We start from the raw sequence: 21104 nt of genomic DNA, 5'->3' as shown, positions 1-21104 counted from the left end.
TCAGACCGAAAACCAGCAAAAAGTGCAATAACAAGCTGGCGCAGAAATAGGTTGAGAGGTCGAAGAGATAGCAATAAAAAGAGGAGAGAAACAATGCAACCGGCAGACAGTAAGAGACGGACAGATGCGGGACACAAATTGACACAGTTTGCGACCACCCCTACCACGAGCCCTCCATTACCGTCATTGTGTTGAAGTATGTATATTAAATATATCGTAAAATAAACTAAGTCTTTTTTTATAAACAAAGTGTCTCATATTCATTGATAAATTAAATAAGTGTCCATTTAATCGCTAGATGATCACCAGCCAGACATATATTTAACATCCCCACCAGAAAACCTTGCATGAAAAACAAAAAAATATTTCTGAATCCTATTTCAATAATATAAACATATGAAATATTTCACCTCTATAAAGTATTTTATTTCAGCAAAAAAAAGAAAAAAAAAAGAAAAGAAAAAGAAAAAAAAGAAAAAAAAAGAAAAAAAGAAAAAAAGAAAAAAAGAAAAAAAAAAAAAGGAAAAAGAAAAAGGAAAAAAAGGAAAAAAAAGAAAAAGGAAAAAAAAAGGAAAAAAAAAGAAAAAGGAAAAAAGAAAAAAAGAAAAAAGAGAAAGAAAAAATAAAAAGAAAAGAAAAAGAAAAAAAGAAAAAAGAAAGCAATGAAGATGACGTTTTTAAATTTTTGAGATGAGGATTGGTTATTTGCATTATTTGGATTCATTAGACTACTGTTCTCATCTTGAGTCATTTTCCCCAACGTTTCGGTCAATGTAATCTTCGACCTTCTTCATGTGTATCTTGTCGAACTCTGGAATGTTTCTGTTGAGCTCAACAAGATAACACCTGAAGAAGGTTGGAGGTTACATCAACCGAAATGTGAAAATTACACTCAAGATGAGAACAGTAGTTTGATGAATCCAAATAATACAAAAGCAATTAATGTTGTTAAATTTTCGATATAAGAAACTGAAACAATTAGGTAAACATTAATCAGATGGGAATTTTTGCGTTAGTCAAAATGAGTTTTTTGAAAATGCATTTCTGGTTTTGTGTAGTTCTAATATCATTTGCTTCCAATTACTTTGACATCCATGTTAAACTGATGGAAACAATCCCGATTCGTACTTTCGTCTGTAGTTTAGAAGCAATCTCTCTTGAATCTTTTTCTTTTTGTGACAAAAAAAACATAAGACAAATGTGCTGTCAGTCATATTAAAAAAAAATCTGTTTTTTTTTTGTTTTTTTTATTTACCCGCATGAAAAAATGAAAGAAGCGCTATCTTCCTTTACCATAATGAAATTGATTAAAGTTTTGTTGTATTTATGCTTTTTTGTGAATACACAAAATCCTTTATGAATGCTTGCTCTTGTTTTTGTCACTGCCGCCACCATGGACATGGTGAACCCAGATTGTTGATCGTCTGTTGATAAAACTCACTCCAAAACTCGTTGTTTAGTTTTAACAAGGTTTATTAAAAAGGATAAAAAGCAGGTGTTTATAAAAATAAAACTACTTCATTAATTTACGTGATTTTTAGAATATGATATTTTCGTTTCGTCACAGGTACGTACATCATACAGATTTTTGTTTTTAATACAAGTGGCATTTTGAACAAGAACTGGATTTTCTTCTGAAAGATTCCTGAAGTGATGTGATTGTTTCTTATGTGAAAATGCCCAGATACAGATGGAAGAATATATTTTTAGGGGAGATTTCTGACAAGACTCAAAATATCCCTTATATTATGAGCGGATAACGATAGAGAAAATAAGAAAGTATTTAATTTTATAAATCTATGTGGTCTTTCTTCCTTACTTATGTAACACTGATCAAAAAATAAAAACCAAAAAAACTTTTTGAAAAGAATAAATAAATCTATGTTTTATTACAAAGAATTTTCTAGAACTTTTTCACCCTCATCAAATCCAGATTTCGCCGGAGAGAAAGTTTCCGTAGTCTTTTCCAATAAGTGATATCTGACGGATCCAATTCAAAGAGGTCAGGGGGTGGGCCACAATTCAGTTTCCACAGCCAATCGGGATACTCGCTGTCGGCTTTCAAAGGTATCATCTCAGTGTCGTTCAGCAGGTTGGCACCGCAAACGTAATTCACAAGTTTATTGACATCCGTTTCGACAGGAAGTGGTTCTTTTTTAATGGGTTGTGCAGACATTTTTGCACCACCTGCAGAAAGAAAGAAAGAAAGAATGTGATAAAAAGAGGAAGGGAAATGCTATTTCAAAACTGACCGACAGAGTCTCTTTTTTAGCTACTTGGATGCTTGTATTATTATTCATTAGACTACTGTTCTCATCTTGAGTGATTTTCACAATGCTTCGGTCGGTATAACCTCCAACCTTCTTCAGGTGTATCTTATCGAACTTGGGAATTTTTCAAAGAATTTATTTTTGTGTATTTTTTAAATCTTTTTGGGTTTTATCTAGAGGAGATAACTAAAAACTCATTTTTCGCAAATTGTCTCCAAAAACTGTTTTCATGAATCATTAATTTTCTACCCGATCATTTTCTGTAATTTTTGGTTGGTTGGTTTTGTTTTACGGCATATCAACCCTTTTCAGGTTATTTAATGCCGAATCCAGTGATTTTGAAGAACAATTTTTTTAATAGAATATATTTATTTTTTTCATATTGGTTTCTATTTAACCGATAGTTGGGACCCTAACAGGTACTACCAATCCGGGTAAGAATGGACCTGGGAGTAATGGCAATTAAAGGGTGGCTCCACACTCCTCAAAGCCCGCAAGCTGGGGCCTCACCATCGGATATAGTTTAAGGTCATATCCAGGACCCGTAATTTTTGGATATGTTAATAACTGTGACATGGCAATTAAGTAGGTACTATTGTTGTTACTTAAAATTCGATATTTCGATTTTTATTTTAGTTTTTGAATAGAGTTAGCGAATATTGCATTTTTAGTTATCTACAATAGATAAAACCTGTTGTTCAAACAAGCACCAAGCAAAATAAACATATGAAATTAAGTTAAAGTTGTTTAAAACTGTTAAAATTTCGAATAACTTTTTCATAAAAGCAAAACAAATACACAAAATTAACATAAAATAAGAAAATTATCTGAATGTTTCTTGAATTAAAATAAAACTTTTTTAGGTTTTATAAAATAACTAGCATAGGTACCCAGCGTTGCCTGGGTTGACATGAAGTTCCGTTTCAAATACACTTGTATACTAATCATTTTCATCATGGGCAACGTGGATACCCCCACAATAAAAATAAAAGAACATGGACAGTCTAAGAAAAGATTCTGAAATTAACAACAATTCTCATTATATGAAAATATGATTTAAAAGAAAAGCAAAAAAAAAAAAAAAAAAAAAAATGTTAAATTTTCGTAATAAATAAAAATAATCATTAAAATTTATAGTTTGGAACAATCATTACAAACAAACTTTAACTTCCTGAGTTGTCACCCCTGTTTCGAGGGGAAATCTTCAAAAAAAAAAAAAAATAAAATAAAAATTGTTCCCAAAAACTAAAATGTACAACGGCCATATTTTATTTGTTACATGTTTCTGAATTTTTGAGAGGAAGTTTGATTATTAGGATTCTTTGAATTAATGCCCTTATCTTGAGTGTTAAACTGTGGGGTATATGGTTAGAAAAAAAAAAAAAAAAAACGTACCGGGTGTATCTACATCGCTCTTTGGGAAAGAAGAAGGAAAGGATGGCCAGCGCATTTGTATATGCGAAGGGCATCTTAAGAAGGCAGAGCATGATGGGAGAAGCTATTATTTTTTTTCCTGTCTCTTCCTTTTTTTTTCTAGATAGGAGGATATAAAAGCAGGGAAAAATTTCCTGGGGCAGCAGAGAGAAAAGAGTCGTGAACATCTTCTCTTGAAAAGAATTTTGTATTGCTGACATTTGGATTGTGTGGTGTGACATTGGTGGCGAGAGGCCAGGTGTGGTCGATTAGAAAAGAAGAGGGCAGAAACGTGCTGTTGTCGAGAGAGTGACTCACTCCTTCCCGAACCCCAGAACTGAATCCTGATTATAACGCAAGGAGGTCAGAGGTTAATTTGACAAAAATGTTGAGCAAATAGCATTTGAGGTGTAGAGTCCAAAGAATCCAAATAATTAGTCGGAGAAGTGAAACTTAAAAAAAATTTTTTTTTTTGCTTATCTATATTTATAATTTGTTTTGTTTTTTTTGTGTATTGATATTCATGTTAAAAATCGTTTTCTATTCATTTAAAAACAAAATACAACTTTGTTATATATGGATCATGGAATTGCATTCATCTGCAAAAGATTTGTCTCTTCTGGGATGATCATCTTTTGTTAACTATTACGTGCAATTATATTCATGCAGATATTCTACATGATTTATATTTGCGTAATATTTGCATAAAAGGTTATAGTAAACACAAACCTCTTTCTATATATATATTTATGTATGTGTATATATACAGACATGAAACTTAATATATAGGGTAATCGAACCCATGCAAAACTTTATATTTAGGTTTTAGCAGGGAAAAATCAGTGCAAAAGTGAAAATTAAAAAAAACGGAATTTGCCATGTGAAGGTCAAATGACAGCATTATGAATATGCATGCATAACACAATAACTATTGATTCATGTTTGAATTTTTAGCCTTGCAACAAACATGTCTTCATAGCTCAGGCATTAACGTCAAAGGAAAAAGTAAATCGTAAGCTAAACGTTTTGGTGACACACGAGTCATGTTTTTTTTTTACTTTTTAAATCATTACTATATATCGGGTCCAATATAATATAATAATAAATATCAAATCTGCATTAATCAAAATATCATATTTAAGAGTATTTTACGACTGGGAAATACCAGGAGGCATGCTAGTGAGTTTATAAAACATCCAGTTGTGAGGCCCCATTTTTTACTTGGGAGTCACCACTTATCAAGGCCCAAAGACCACTCAAGGATAAGGGTTAATGAATGTAAAGTGGTAGTCATCGTTAATGGTGTAAATTGGATAAATTTGATTATTTAAGGAGACGGCTCAACAAGAATTTGTTTACATTGGATTTGGAGGCTACCATGCTGTACTCAAACGGGAAGCAGGCCAGCAGAACAGTGTTCCAAAGGCAGGCAGTTCTGGGAAAGAAGCTTTGTTCATGGAATCTGTGTTTAGATTTAGGCACAGATAGAGAGTGAGGGAAATCATCTATAGTAGTTGTTGCTAGACGAGTGTTTTTGTGAAAGTTTAGCAAGGGGAGTTGTGGAGAAGATGTAGTTGCTCCTTAGTTACCATTGCTCCCCGGTTCACTTTGACTCAGAGTGTTAATACCTGTTAGGGCATCTGGCGCTACCAGATCAGGCTGTCTGAAGATACTGGCTTCCTGATCAAAAATGCACCAAACATCACACGACTGCGGGGTATTGTTAATTTGATATTCCCTTGACACTTTCTCCTTCATAAGAAATCAGTTCAACCAACTAATTTCAAACAAAGCATATTGTAACAGAGATGTAATAGGCTACTATGAATTAGAGATAAAATTTATAGCAAGATGTTTGTTCACATTACATTTAAAATTCTGCATGTTGGTAGAGTTGAGGAAACAGGGAATGCGCTCCAAAGGCAAGTGATTTGAAAAAAAAAAAAAAATCTATTGAAGTCATATTTGATGTATGAAATTGAAACCTGGCCTGAGGGGAGTGAGAACATGTGTTTTATGGAGAAAAATGACATGAGAATGAGGTGTGATATGTAAGTGTTAAAGACAGGCTTAGATCTGATGACCTCAGAGGTAGATTAAAATCTGAAGAGTGCAGTGGAGATGTGTGTAGAACAGGAGATTTCGATTGCATGATTAAGTTGAAAAAAAAAAATTGAATGACGGTTTTCAGGTTGGTAGACGTAGAACTGTTAATGTAGCAAGGTTAGTTGACAGAAGGCCAAGAAAAAATATGCACTTGAGAAAAAGAGGGATAAAAGGATGGGATAGGTTGGAAATTAATTTGGCAAATTTTTACTTTAACCACAACACTCACCTTTAAATTGACCATTTTTGTAGGTTTTTGGATATGCTGGAAACAAATATCACATTCAAATTTGGAGCAGATAAGTTGTGTTTTTGGATATTAAGACATTTTTTTCCAATGTATTACTTAAATTTCAGTGGCCGTCACAATTCTTAATATGGAGGAGGTGTTTTGTAACACGCATGTACATTAGTACTTATTCAGTTGGGATAAAAACATGGCTGTCAGTGAAAAGGATAAAATTGGATAAGAAAGGTCTTAATATTCAGAAAACTACTTGTGTACTCCAAATTTAAATGTTCCTTTTTCGGCATACCCGAAAACCTATAAAAGTTATCAATTTAACGGTGAATGTTGAGGTGCAGTTAAAGAAATAGCATCAATTTTTTTTTAAAAATGTTCAGTGCATGCCAGCATACAGGATGGAACAAAAAATTTGTCGCCCTAAAAAAAAATAACAAAAAACAACACTCCAACTTTATTTTAAAACTTTTATTGAAAAAAAATCAATTTAGGTAACTTGATTATGTAGTACAGCTGACATCTATTCAATTTATTTTATTCAATGTAGCAGCCTTCAGCCTCAATCACTGCCTTGATACAGGTCCGGAACTGGGAGGATACATCTTCTACATCGTCGGCAGGAGCTCGGCAAATACTTGTTGTGGGAGCTCAAGTTCGTGATGTTGTCGACGTATGACCAAACTTAGTAGTCCAGTGGGGTCAGGTCGGGGGAGAAGGTGGGGGGAGTGACAGAAGGCTGTTTCCCTGTTTATACTTTCGCTTTTTCTTGCTCACATATTTACATTCCATATTGTAGTCAGCCGGAAAGCAGAAGACAATTCCACAGAAGCTTGTCAAAACTTGAGGCCTCCTGAAGACGAGAGCCAATAGGTTAACAATCCAGCCGCTTTTACAAAATTCGCTAAAAAACATGGCGGACGACTTACGCAAGACACTGAAAGTAATTAACGCTCACTCTGACACGTGACTGGAATTTATTTGTTTACATTTTTTCACCATACTTTTATTCTTAACCAAAAAGACACTTGGTACTAGTGCAGTTTCGACAACGCGAGAAATACGAACTTAAAAAAAAAAAAAAAAAAAATTTTTCATTAAAATGTTAGGTGAAAGAATCGCACACTCATGGCAAAAACTACACAAGTACCAAAACATTATGTTTATGTTCTAATTTATTTGTCATATTTAAGAAAGGACCAACGTTTCTTTTTATTAACGTAAGTAGATAAATAAAATAAAAATGTCTTGTTTTCTCTTTCCGCACCACATAACAATTCATTGTTCATTCTCATATGTAAAATCAAAACAAATACACCTATGCCCCCTAACTTCCGGTCACGTGTCAGAGGGAGTGTTAATTACTTTCAGTGTCATGCGTAGGTCGTCCGCCATGTTTTTTAGTGATTTTTGAAAAGTGGCATGATTGTTAACCTCCGCCGTTTCATTTTTTACTCGATTAAATAATTTAAAGTTTTTCTAGCAAATTACATAATTTAATAAACAAAAATAACTTAAAAATACTATTTAAAAAACAATTTAACAAATTAAAAACCACTTCTGAAATTTATTAATAAACTGATTGTATATTTGATAAAAGAAAATATATTTGATATAAAGTAAAAATAATTAAATTAAAAGTCACTTTTCTTATTTCGAATGATTTAATCCTCAGGAACTAAATGACATTCTAAATGACATCCACTCTAAGAGCAAAACGGTTGGCCTCAACATGCATCTTGGGAAGGCTAAGATGATGTTAATAGCACACTGCCAAGTCGCCAATAACTGTTGATGGAAAAACCATTAAGGAAGTTGAAAGCTATACCTACTTGGGAAAGAAAATTACGAAAGATGGAGATCTCCTCCTTGAAAAAACGAGAAGAGTAGCATTGGGATGGGCAGCTTTTTTTTTTTTTTTTTTTTTTACATGATAGTCATCACTTATCAAGGCACAGAGGCCACTCGGGGATAAGGGTTATTGCGTGTACAGTAATCAATGGGACAATATCGTAGTAATCATTAATAATAGAGATCTGATAGAGCGTCTTACTTAAGGGGGCAGTTCATCAAGAATTTGTTTATGTTGGACTTGAAGACATCCAAGTTGTAGTTAGGTGGGAAACAGGCAAACGGAACAGAGTTCCACAGGCGTGCACTTCTAAGAAAGAAGCTTTGTTCATAGAATCCACGTTTTGATTTAGGCACAGATAAAGAGTGGGGAAAATTACTGACAGTGGTTTCAGCTAGACAGGTGTTTTTCATGAAAGATTGTCCAGGGGGACCAGAGATTGGAGCTCAGACGAGCACTTCCCATGGAAATAACGATAAAACAATGACAGGCTCGCAACGTCCCTTCTGTGGGAGAGAGGCTTTTGGGAAAGTGGAGGATATCATGAGAAGCTGAAAAGCAAATATCAAAGGGAACACTGAATATGTACTCCTTGTGATTATCTACTGTAGTGAAACAAAGGCCCTGACAACTCACCAAGGTGAAATCTTGGCAGTAGCACAAAGGAAGATGGAGAGGATAATGTTAGGCATCACTCTACAAGACAGAAAAACAAGCATCTGGATCTGCCAACAAACAAGAGTTACTGACATCAAAACACAGATGAGCAAGGTATGTAGCCAGACAACATGACAACAGATGGTCCATCAGGACAAAAGAATGGACACCTTGTGAATATAATAGGCCAAAGGGAAGACCAAGAACGAGATGGAGGGACGGCCTGATACAGCACATGGGTCCCACATGGCAGCGGATAGCTCGGGACAGAGAAAGATGACTCAAGTCCAAGGAGGGGTTTGTCATTGATAAACCTTTATTGAATGACTGATATTGATTGATTGATTTAATTAAGTAAAAATGACACTTTCTATTTGATCACTAAATTTAAAAAGCTATTTTTTTTCATAGTATTTTTAAGTTAAATTCAGTTTTTACAATATTTTTGTTTATTAAATTGTTAGGTAATTTACTAGAATAACTTTTTAAATTTACTAATCAAAAATGGCATTTTTACTTGATTAAATAATTTGAAATAAGAACAAGTGAGGCATGCATGGTCCTCCGTTAGTGCACAGTGAACGAGGCATAAAAAAAAATGACTAAGTTCAGCATTGACTCCCCCATTTAGCTCCAAAAGTCCCTAGGGGATGTCAAATCCTGATGAAAATGAACAAACAGTGCAGTTTTAGGCCTTAACATATGTAAACTTGAGTTCTGCGCTATGCAAAAAAAAAGAAATGATTAAGTCCATCATTTTTCCCCTCCTCCCCCATTTAGCCCACAAAGTCCCCAAGGTCTTAACATATTTAAATTTGAGTTCAGCACCATGCAAAACTGCTAAATAGACATACACAGAAAATTTTGGACAAATATGGTAAAATAGTCCCAAAAATGGAGTGTTTTTATTTGCCCTAAAATAGTCCTTGGGGCACACCCAGGTGTTATCGCGAAGTATAGACAAGCAAAATTATATAGAAATCAGTTGGTTACAACTTTTTAGAAAGTTTTATAAAAATCCAATGCATCAATTTCTTTTAATAAACACAAAAGTTTTAATTTTAGCCATTTTAACCCAAAAAGGACCCCTAGGGGTGCAACCAGAGTTTTCCCGGAAAATCCGTTGTTACTTTTTCTTTTTTACTCATATCATGTTTAATGTTTGTGCAAAATTTCAAAAAATTCCAAGGCGTAGTTATTGAGAAAAGTGCAGACAGATGAACGGATGAACGAGCAAGGGTGAATTTACAGGTCCAACTCTCCTTTTGTTGGGGGACCAAAAAAAAAAAAAAAAATAAAATAAAAAAATAAATAAATAAAAAAAATAAAATAAAAAAAATGATTATTTTGGTACAAAAAACAAAAAGAAAGTCCACTGATGTCAACCCAGTGATCCAAATTTAGAATAGGAGCATCCGAGCGAGAAGAAATGAAAGTAGAAACAGGGAGAAAATGACTACATGAGAAGCCTATCTATGTTACTGAAAATTATAAACGAAATAGAAAATTAAGAAAAAAAGTAAATAAAAAGCAAAAAAAAAAAATAAAATAAAAATGTAATGTAAAAATATCAGTAAAAAAAAAAAAAAAGGCATCAGTAAATTTCTTTTTTGTTTTCAATAACCATAGGATATTTTATCCTTGCTCTTTTCACTATGACAAAACTGCTGTATTTGTTAATGTTCTGGATGCTTGTGTAGTTTACGGACCATACTATTTTTTTTGATAGAATTATTGAATTAATTTCGATTTTTACAGTACCTTCTGTTTTTTAAATTGTTTTGTTCAATTTTTTCATACAAGAATCTGGAATGCGAATACATTTGACATTACAAGAAACATTAATAATAAAAAAAAATTGCAGACAAATTATTTTTATTAAAGAAAATATTTAAGTAATTGTAAGAAAAATTTTTTTTTTCAATTACTTTCTTTAATGTAACAAAGTTTTATAATATTAATAACTAAAAATATAAGCTTTAACATTACAAAAAAAAAAAAAAAAAAAAAAGGAAAAGGAGATGACAATTGTAGAAGAATCGTGAAACTTGAAAATGAGGCCAACAAAAATGGACAAGACGGCAGCCATCTTGTTTAGAAATTTTAAAGCCGTAATGAGAGTTACTATTTGAGATGAAATAAAAAGCATTTAAAACTACTTAAAAAAAAACTACCAAAAATCGATGCTAGTAGGTTGCAAAGTAACTTTTATTGGCTATGATAACATTTATTTGATTCATTACCACTTTTTCATTCTTTCAATCACTGTGGATTATAAAACAAACCTCCCCAAAATGTTGCAATGATTTTTTTTTTTTTTTTTTTAAATGTAAAAAATTTAAGTTAATTTTCATTGAAAAAAAACCCCAAAAAACAAACTGCGACAACGTTGTCTACTTTTTTTTTTGCATAAGATAATATCGCTTCCTGATACAATTCAATATTCTTGGGAATATTTATCCAGTTTCTCATCTCCGCAACAAAAACTTCATCAGGTGAAAATGGAGCATTTCTTCTGTTGTACCCAGCAGTCTCCATATTTCTTTTTGCATGCAACTACAAACCTACATGGAAAATATAAATCTTAAACATACTTTAATCTTTAATAATGAAGCATAAAAATGTTGTTGTTAATTTGATAGTTTGGATATGAACCGTGTCATCAGCAGGATTGACAGAGTTTTCCTCATGGACAACCGTGACATGCTAATAAACTTTATTCTCAAAAGTTTCCAAATACATTATATGCTGGCCATCCATTATATATTATCCTTGTTCCTGGCAAAAATCCATGAACGAATTATTGGGAATCCTGGTTTCTTTTTTTCCATTACCATTAAATCACATCTATTGCTCCTTCTCTCAACTGCTTCCAAACACCCAAACATTGTTTCCACTTCTTCCGCGATTATAGAAAAAAAAAGGGTTCTTTGTTATTGTAGCAAAATTCAAAATATTGAATTTCAAGTGAGACCAATGATATCTACTAAATTGTTATGTTGCAGTAATAATAAAAATATCCAAATATTAGAAGGGGGAGCGGCATTACCCGGTTGTAAAATACCCTTAAATATGATATTTTAATTTGTCCAGATTTTGTATATATTATTATAGAGTCGTGATTTCAAAAGTAAAAAAAAAAAAAATTTGGGTACCATCAGCTAGAATTCAAACCAAAAGCAAAACTAGCATTCAAAGTTGGAGATGTCACCCACTGTACCAACGTGACACGCATATGAACTGATTAAAAATAAAGATGAATGTACAAAATGTATAACGATTTTTTTCAATTTTGACCCATTTTTAACCCCTTAAAACAATTTTAACCATTTAAAGACTCATAAAAGAATAGTCCACAAAAAAATACAATTATTTGAGGCCCCTAGTGTCGCTCTGCAACTTTTAGTTTTGGAAGAGATAAAGTTTGAAAATATGGAGACAGACATAGTGAGTTTTATAAATTAGATATAGAAAAACGATAACATAGAAAATTAATTATTAATGAAAATAGTTTTCAAAGACAATTTAGCGAAAATTAAGTTTTGTTAAACTGGACAAAGATTTTTAGTTTTCAGGAAAGATTTACCTCCTTTTGTTATAATTATAACTCTCCAATTTTTTTTTTTTTTTTTTTTTTTTTTTTCCGCAAAACTCAATTTTCGCTAATTGTCTTTGAAAACTATTTTCATGTTAACGACTATGGAAGATCAGATAATAAATAAACGTGGATTTATAAGATCAAAGAATCCAACCTTGATCGCCATTCGGGGCCCGTGGCGCAGTTGATAGAGACGTTGAATCCTATGGTTCCAGATGAACATTGTCTGAAGATAGCGGTTTCAATCCCACCCAAAGTGTGCCAGAGGTTAATTGGTCAAAAATGTGGTGAGACGACAACAACTACGGATGGCAGAGAATGCAGTTAGGAGATTTGAAGTTCCTATCCGTTGCGGTTACCACCTGACGAAGGCCAGAGGAAGTTGGCCGAAACGTTGTGAAAAAAAAAAAAAAAAAAAAGATTCAAAAACAGCAACTAATAAAGATGAGACTAATAGTCCGAAATAAAAATAAAAATTAACATATAATGCTCATCTCAAAAAATGAATTCCAATTAAGGAATAATATATATATAAACTATTTTCATTAATAATTAATTTTGTACCTTATTGTTTTTCATAATTTTTGGATATGTTCATTGCTACGACATGACAATTCAGTAGATACTATTGGTTACACTTGAAATTCAATATTTCAAGTTTCAAATTTGGTAATTGTACAGTTCAATCAAGAATTTAAAAAAATGAAAATATCGAAGAAAAAAAAAAAAAAAGTTATATTGTACATATGCATTTTGGACTGAAGATCTCCGAAAATAAATTTCACTGAATTTGATCGAGTAGTTTTTTTTTTTTTACAGCATAAAAACAAGTTTTTATGAGAGCGCGTTGAAGTCTGCAATCTTAGAATTTTTTTAACACGCCACAGGGAGATAACTCAATTTAAAGCGCCGATACTCCCTCCCCATCTTTAATACTAACTTTTCTTCCTAAAAATGGAACCTTTTGCTCGGTATTTACATAACAATTGATTTTTCACTTAAAAAAAAAAAAAACAACAACAACAAAAAAAACTACTTGATGAAATTAAGTGAATTTTTTTTTCTTTCAGAGAACTTCATTCCATAACGGATACATACAATATAACCGTTTTTCAATATTTTCATTTTTTAATGTCTTGATTAAACTGCAAAAGTACCTCAAATTTTGCTACCATAATGAAAACGGGTCTTGTTCACAAATCTCTCTGATGAAGTTTATCCAGGCAACGATTGTGTGTGATGTAACGCCAATTTCCTCCGTCTGCATTGCTTTATATCAACACTGCATAAAAACAGTATTATCGTTTGTCTTATGGATACTTTTTCAAATAAAGATCCTTCATGTATGATAATCAATGGCAGAAATTGTTTGCATCTCGAATGGTAATCATCTTTTTATTTCCTTTTTCATCATAGACCTGGCTATTTCACATGCCTCACATATGCTTGAATCCACTATTAAACCTAGTGAAACTAAGTGGAATTTATTTTCCATTATTTTTGATAAAATGGAAGTAAATTTCCAGTAAAACAAAAAACAATTCCTCAGCAATTAGCGTCGCTTTGTCCTTCTGTTTTTTGTTATTAACATCTTTTTTATTGTTAAAACAGTGTTACATTAAATACAATAGTTGGAAAAAAAAAAAAAAAAAAAAAAAAAAAGAAGCTATTTGTAGCCTGGCAGACTAAATGAAAACTTACAATTGAAAAGTTGATTTTTAGGGATATTCTAGTCTGTTTTCACGAATATTACATTTAAAATTGTGGCTAGCAAGTAGTTCTTATAATATTAAAACATTCATTGTTTTCGTCTATATGTTACCTGGCCGCCATTTTGAATATTGCTGTTTACAAGTAGAACAAGTCAATCTGGTCTCGTCGAAAACAAGTCGACCCGGTTTCACTTTTGATTTTCCAAAATTTTGTGGGGATGTCATTACTGAGTAACATCCGCACAAGAAAAATTAAAAACAAATTTTTGTTTTTTAGAAAAACAGACTTGAATATCTCTAAAAAATCTACTTTTTAATTGTAAATCTTAATTTAGTCTACCAAGCCATAAAAAAATTAAAAAACCTTTTTTCTTACAATTACTCAAATAAAAATAATTCCTCTGCAATTAGCTTGCTTTTTCCTTCTTTTTTTTTTTGTTATTGTTTTATTTTTAATGTCATGTTAAATGTTCTGGCGTCCCAAATTCTCGTACTAAAAAAAAAAAATGAACAAATCTCTTAGTAAAAGTTATCTTCTTTAGACTAATGACGACGATTGAAAAAAATTGAAAAAAAAAATCTTTCTGAACTGAGGCAATTTAAATTTTATCTCAATCATAAGTGCCTCTTTTAGAAAAACCTGACACTGGATTTGGTTAAGGTAACAGGATGGGATCCAAAAATCCAGCCTCATTCTAAGTTTGGGTAAAGGTGGGTCACATAGTATTTTGTCACCGGTATCAAGGCAGAACCCAGCCTGTTTGAATAAAGTGCCGAGTTGTTAACTTCGAACAACAGAAAACAGAAAAAGTGTAATATACAACAGATAAATGTTACCAAAGGCAAGATAAGTCAAAAGAAAAACAAGAAGCAATTCAAAGAATTCAAGAAAGAAGCAGTTCAAAGAATTTTGGAGCATTTATTACTATAGATAGCATATTAGAACATTTTTTTTTAAATTCAACAGTTCAAGGAATTACATTTTTTGTTTTTAAATTCAACAGTTCAAAGAATTACAATTTTTGTTTTAATTCAACAGTTCAAGGAATTACAATTTTTGTTTTAATTCAACAGTTCCAAGAGGTTAATTAAATTAACCCTGTAAAACTATCAATAAAACATTTAATTCTAAAATGTTGTCTATCGTAATAAATTCTTTTAACTGCTTCTTGTTTTTCTTTTAACTAGGCACGGCAAAAAAATGGCATAAAAACTAAGTTTTTTTTTTTAAAAACCAAATTAAAATCTATTTTTCTTGAGCAACTTTTTTTTTCCAGAAAAATAAAAGCTTGCATTTTTACTCGTCTAGGAAGAATGAGACAAATCGTCCGATCCGTAATTATTGATCAACAACGAAGGATTATAACCAGTTTGTAAAAAAATGATTAGGGGTTAAAATATCCAGACCCCCCCCCCCTCAGAAACAGTAATATATGTAAGCGGTCGATCATTGATCACTTTTTTCACATTTTTTTTTTTAAATTCAATTTTCACCCCAAACAAGGCAAGTGCCACTTTGAAGTAGGGGGCTAGCAGTATCAGAATTTTTGTAGGAATTTTTGACACCCCTAACACGAAACTGCGAATACAATATAAAAATCTCGTAATTTCTCTGTTAAAAGTGGGTTATTTATTTTCTTTATGGATTATACTTCCAAAATAAACTATTACAGTTGTTTTAAAAGTAATAGAAATATTTTTTTTTTTTTTTAAAAACAGTAATGAATTTTCCGAACTCAATATTTTTCAATTTTTAAACTTTAAAAATCTATCAAAATTTTTCTATTGATTCTATTTTTACGATATTTTCAGGGTCAATGTGAAATTTTATGTTCTTTCCAATAAACCGAATATAATATTTTAGACAAACGTTTTTTTTTTAAATTCACGCCCACCCCCCAAGTGTCACCCATTTTGAAATGTCTATTAAAAAGTAAATAATTAATTTATGTCGCACAAATTGAAGAGAAAGGGTCAATAAATAATATATTCAAATTTAAAACAAAAAAAAAATCGCTTTTTTAGAAATTTACCTGTAAAGTCCGAAGTTTAAAACCTTATTTTATAAGAACACATTGTTTTTTTTTTGTCTTTTTTTTTTTTTTAATGAAACCTTGGTCCTTGCTCCTTTAATTGAAAAAATAATTAGGGCTTGAATTACATTTTTCGAGGAGTTATAAGCTTGAAAAGACAGGGGGTCGAATAATTCACGCCTCTCATTTTGAAATGTCTATTAAAAAGTAAATAATTAATTTATTTTGAATAGTTTTATATATCACAAATTGAAGAGAAAAGGTCAGTAAATAATATATTCAAATTTAAAACAAAAAAAAAATCGCTTTTTTAGAAATTTACCTGTAAAGTCCGAAGTTTAAAACCTTTTTTTTAAAAAAAAAAAACACGTTTTTTTTTTTTTAATAAAACCTTGGTCCTTGCTCCTTTAATTGAAAAAAAAAATTAGGGCTTGAATTACATTTTTCGAGGAGTTATAAGCTTGGAAAGATGGGGTGGAATTATTCACTATTTTCACGAAATTTCTGACACTGCTAGTAGGGGGCTACTATCGGGGACATAATTTTCGGGGGCATTATGAAGGGAGACGAGTAGAAAGATGTTTGTTCACATTGCATCTGAACCTCCGCATATCAGCATAGCTGGGAAAGCAGCATCCAGGAAGCGAGTTCCAAAGATTTGCGGTTCTGGGGAAGAAACTATTGAAGTAAAAGGCCTTCTTACACCTAGGGATCTCTATTGTAAAGGGTGGGACTTAGTTGCTTGTCGGGTTTGTCGGGGATAGTCACGTCGAGGAGGTACAAGCGGAAAGGATAGTTAAGAATAAAGAGGAATGGTGAAATGACTATGGAAGCTGACCTGAATTTTTCTTGGAATTTGTCCGAAACGAAGATTTTGGATAACAAGATGCCGGACACCAAGAAGATCTTTGCATTGTCCGAATAAACGCAGGAACACCGAACAGATTGTTAAACCTAATAAACGTCAATATAAAGGATCTTACTCTTAGTACTTTAACGGTGAATGCTCCGACGAACTGCAAGCACTTGTACCTCCTCGACGTAAATACCCCCCGACAAACCCGACAATCAGCAAAATCCCACCCCTTCACAGTTGAGATCCCCAGATGTAAGAGAGCTTTCTACTCCAGTAGTTTCTTCATCAGAACCGCTAGACTTTGGAATTCCCTTTCGAATTCCTGCTTCCCCAACTGTTCTGACATGCAAAAGTTCAAGTGTAACGTGAACCGACATCTTGCTGCCCAACTCCCCACATAATACCCCTGTAGCTTATGTCCCCTTACATTAAAGTGGCAATGTGCCTTGTTTGGGGTGAAAGTGTAATAAAAAAAATAAAAATAAAGGATCTAGTGCTCATATCCGGTAATAGTTCCAGATGTACGGCACACAGACTCATGCTGGTGAACAATAAGACGTACATTTTCATGTCTTCATCCTTGTATTTTATCAAAAAGTAACCGGCAAAGTCAACACCCAATTGTAGAAATGAGTGAGCAAAATTTGCCTGATGAGTGGCCAGTCGAGAACCTGAGGGGAGGGGGGCTTTATATGGCAATGATTTTTTTTTTTTTTTTTTTTTTTTTTACAAATAATGCAATTATGAAGAATTTTCTTTGCCGATTGTCTCCATTGGGGAATCCAAAATCTAGATAACCTCAACGTAAATAAATCGCAAAAAAAATGACGGGGAAGGGGGGGGGGGTCGAACTTTTCCCAAAGTAAAAATATCGCTAATCAATAATAATGGTGGTGGCGGGGTGGGGATGAAGGACCTAACGTCAAAAAGAGACTATCGTAAATTCAAGTTCAAGAAATGGGGGATCGATTTACTAGAACGTTGTATATGAAATCGAACTCCCTTCCAAATCTTTAAATATTGATTTTTTTTTTCAATTTTTTTTTTTTTATAATCTGATAGCTTAGTGTCAAATCGGTAATAATCCGCAGAAATAGTTGAAAAAAAGATGAAAAAGAAAAAAAGGGGGGGGGCGGAAAGTTCACGTGAACTGTTATTATTTTTTGTTTTTTTAATAAAGTAATTTTTTTTAATGACTATATTTTTTTCGTTTTTCGTGTCTCCATTCCGCTCGGTTGCCTTACACAATCAACCGTATCCACTTCCAGTAGCTTGATTTTTATCGAGCACGGATTTTGGGGATTACTAAAATGTTGGTATTAACCCTCATAAGGAGGCAAGTAAATAGGAACCCGAGTTGCATTACGTGTTATCATCTTTCGGTGGTTATCGGCACTTTTTTTTTTTTTTTTTAAATCAAGCGGCCGCCATGGGTTCTGATCTATACAAGCACCGATATTTCTTAATGCAGTAGTAAGAAATTATAGTTGAAATGGTAATAACGACGTTAAAACAAAATAAAAACGTTTACAAATAACAACACATTAGTAACACGTGCATGTCGTACACATTTCACTTAATTGCGGACCTATATTTTTAGCCGTACCTGACCCGATAATGTGATATCGTTTTCAAATTCGACTACTTCTTACAGGGTTCACTAATAACTAGTGCACTTATTTCTTACCTGCCACTTTCTTAGCGGTTCTCACACTGGCAAAGCTTGTCGTTTCAATTTTCAGGAGAACACGAAAACATGAGGGGACAACGGTGGAGGTCATAGAAAGTTTACCTATAGAGGCCGCCATTATTAAAACTTAACCGGTGCTTAAAAATAATATCCCTTCAGAAATTTACTTCCATCTCACTCACTCAATTGCTGTATTATGGCGTGGCTACCGTGGTCGGACAATGCGATAGGTGTATCAGAATTTTTGTAGGAATTTTTGACACCCCTAACACGAAACTGCGAATAAAATATAAAAAAAAAACTCGTAATTTCTCTTGTAAAAGTGGGTTGTTTATTTTCTTTATGGATTATACTTCCAAAATAAACTATTAAAGTTGTTTTAAAAGTAATAGAAATATATTTTTTTTATTTTTTAAAAAACAGTAACGAATTTTACGAACTCAATATTTTTCAATTTTTAAACTTTAAAAATCTATCAAAATTTTTCTATTGATTCTATTTTTACGATATTTTCAGGGTCAATGTGAAATTTTATGCTCTTTCCAATAAACCGAATATAATATTTTAGACAAACGTCTTTTTTTTTTAATTCACGCCCCGCCCCCATTTTCAAGTGTCTATTAAAAAGTAAATAATTAATTTACTCACCAAAGTGTTATATATCACAAATTAAAAAAAAAAGTAGTGTTTTTTAGAAATTTACCTGTAAAGTTCGAAATTTGTACGAGCCTTTTTCAAGTCTCACACAAAACACACATTCATATTTCAAGCTGTCATATACATACGCGCACACAAAGATACGCGCCCACGTCCACACATGTACACTTATTCACGTTCGCATACATACACTCACATTCACGTATATATACACACACGCGAACACGAACACGCACATGGACGACGTCACTTCCGCTTTCTAAGGAAATACACATGCGCAAGATACACTCTGGAAGCGAGTATAAAACATGGAGACAAACTGTTTCTAACTCTCTTTAGGACCAACTCTCAACGAGAGAGGTTGGGCTAACAAGCCGCCGCCGTTTCGGCGCGCGTGCACGCGTACCTCACGCCCACTTCCTACTATGTATGGGGCACAAGCTAAAGACTGTATGTATACATTCTCACTCTTTCTCTCTCCATCTACTACTGGCCACTAAGAACACCTTCGCGTAGCTGACTATTAACTGATGACAACTCTAATATCCTCTTCTTTGTCTACACGCTGGACTACCATTCTCAATTTTCCTACAACATTTATTTCTCTTCCCACGCGCGAACAAACAATAGTGACCCGAACTTGAGATGAAAACACATTTCCTATTCTTGCTACAACACCAGTCCTGTAACGAACATGGGTTACATACGCGCGGACATGTTATAACTAAAACGTTCATTTCTTTCAACAGCAAATAAACGACATTTATCTTATCCATTAATTGAGTCTTTGTTTCCTTCAATTCCCATTCGTTTCATTATTCTTTTGTAACGGGATTGGGGTATTTATATATCCTAGTCCCCTACAAATTTAAAACTTTTTTTTTAAACCACGTTGTTTGTTTTTTCTTTTTTTTTTTTTAATGAAACCTTGGTCCTTGCTCCTTTAATTGAAAAAGAAATTAGGGCTTGAATTACATTTTTCGAGTAGTTATAAGCTTGGAAAGACAGGGGATCGAATAATTCACGCCTCCCATTTTGAAATGTCTATCAAAAAGTAAATAATTAATTTACTCACCAAAGTGTTATATATCACAAATTTAAGAGAAAACGTCAATAAATAATATATTCAAATTTAAAACAAAAAAAAAGTAGTGTTTTTTAGAAATTTACCTATAAAGTCCGAAGTTTAAAACCTTTTTTTAAAAAAAAAAAAACACGTTGTTTGTTTTTTGTTTTTTCTTTTAATGAAACCTTGGTCCTTGCTCCTTTAATTGAAAAAAAATTAAGGCTTGAATTACATTTTTCGAGGAGTTATAAGCTTGGAAAGATGGGGTGGAATTATTCACTATTTTTCACGAAATTTCAGACACACCTAACAATGCGATCCAAGTAAATGACAGTGCAAATTAATCCACCGTATTAATTTGTTGTCTGATTTGTATGAATTTCTTTTTTTCTTTAATTCTTATTTTGCAAATAGTAATTTGTTTTCTAATTAGTTATGATGCAAAGAAGCTGTCGTTGCTATTTTTTAAAATAGTATTTTTAAGTTGAATTCAAGTTTTACCGAATCTTTTTTTTTTAATTGCAATTTCACTCCAAACAAAGCACAACACCACTTTGATGTAGGAGGAGGCTACTATCTGGAACATAATTTGCAGAGATGCTATGTAGTGAGTTGAGCAGCAAGACGTCTATTTACATTACACTTGAACTTCTGCATGTCAGTACAATCAGGGAAGCAGGAATCCGGAAGGGAATTCCAAAGTCTAGGGAAAGACTTTCTGGCATCTGGGGTTCTCTACTGTGTAGGGGTGGGATTTTGCTATTTGTTGGGGCTATTTACGTAGAGGGGAGAGGGGGTGCTGTTGTGTATTAAAATTTTAGGTAAAAGTACTGAGTAGTTACAAAACACCCTCCTCTCATCATGGTAAGAATGGGTTTCTAAATAATAACATTATTATTTCAGCACGGCACCTTCTAATTTGGGGGAAATTATTTTACAAATAATTTGTTTTC

At 32.7% G+C, this 21104-nt stretch overlaps 2 protein-coding genes across 2 annotated transcripts in view; one reads left to right on the top strand and one right to left on the bottom strand.

Annotated features, from left to right (window-relative positions):
* LOC145249503 (ATPase family gene 2 protein homolog B-like) overlaps positions 1 to 21104 on the top strand; it is a 400201-nt gene that overhangs the window by 311002 nt on the left and 68095 nt on the right. The window lies entirely within an intron of this gene.
* On the bottom strand, positions 405 to 18580 carry LOC145249502 (large ribosomal subunit protein mL54-like). The gene is made up of 2 exons (XM_080111114.1): positions 18426 to 18580; positions 405 to 2187 (listed from the first exon to the last, which is right to left on the bottom strand). The coding sequence occupies exons 1-2, from the start codon at positions 18544 to 18546 to the stop codon at positions 1904 to 1906; spliced, it is 405 nt and encodes a 134-aa protein (XP_079967240.1). The 5' UTR covers positions 18547 to 18580; the 3' UTR covers positions 405 to 1903.

This window comes from Euprymna scolopes, chromosome 28, assembly GCF_053919585.1.
Source record: "Euprymna scolopes isolate OS-2025 chromosome 28, ASM5391958v1, whole genome shotgun sequence".
Classification (NCBI taxonomy): Eukaryota; Metazoa; Mollusca; class Cephalopoda; order Sepiida; family Sepiolidae; genus Euprymna; species Euprymna scolopes.
This window is presented reverse-complemented; position numbering and strand designations above follow the sequence as displayed.

Bases quoted from the DNA above. Each gene is read 5' to 3' on its own strand.
- LOC145249502 (XM_080111114.1), bottom strand. From the start codon at position 18,546: ATGGCGGCCTCTATAGGTAAACTTTCTATGACCTCCACCGTTGTCCCC. The intron at 2,188-18,425 runs GTAAGAAATAAG...TTCTTTCTGCAG, and splicing joins AACCGCTAAGAAAGTGGCAG to GTGGTGCAAAAATGTCTGCA.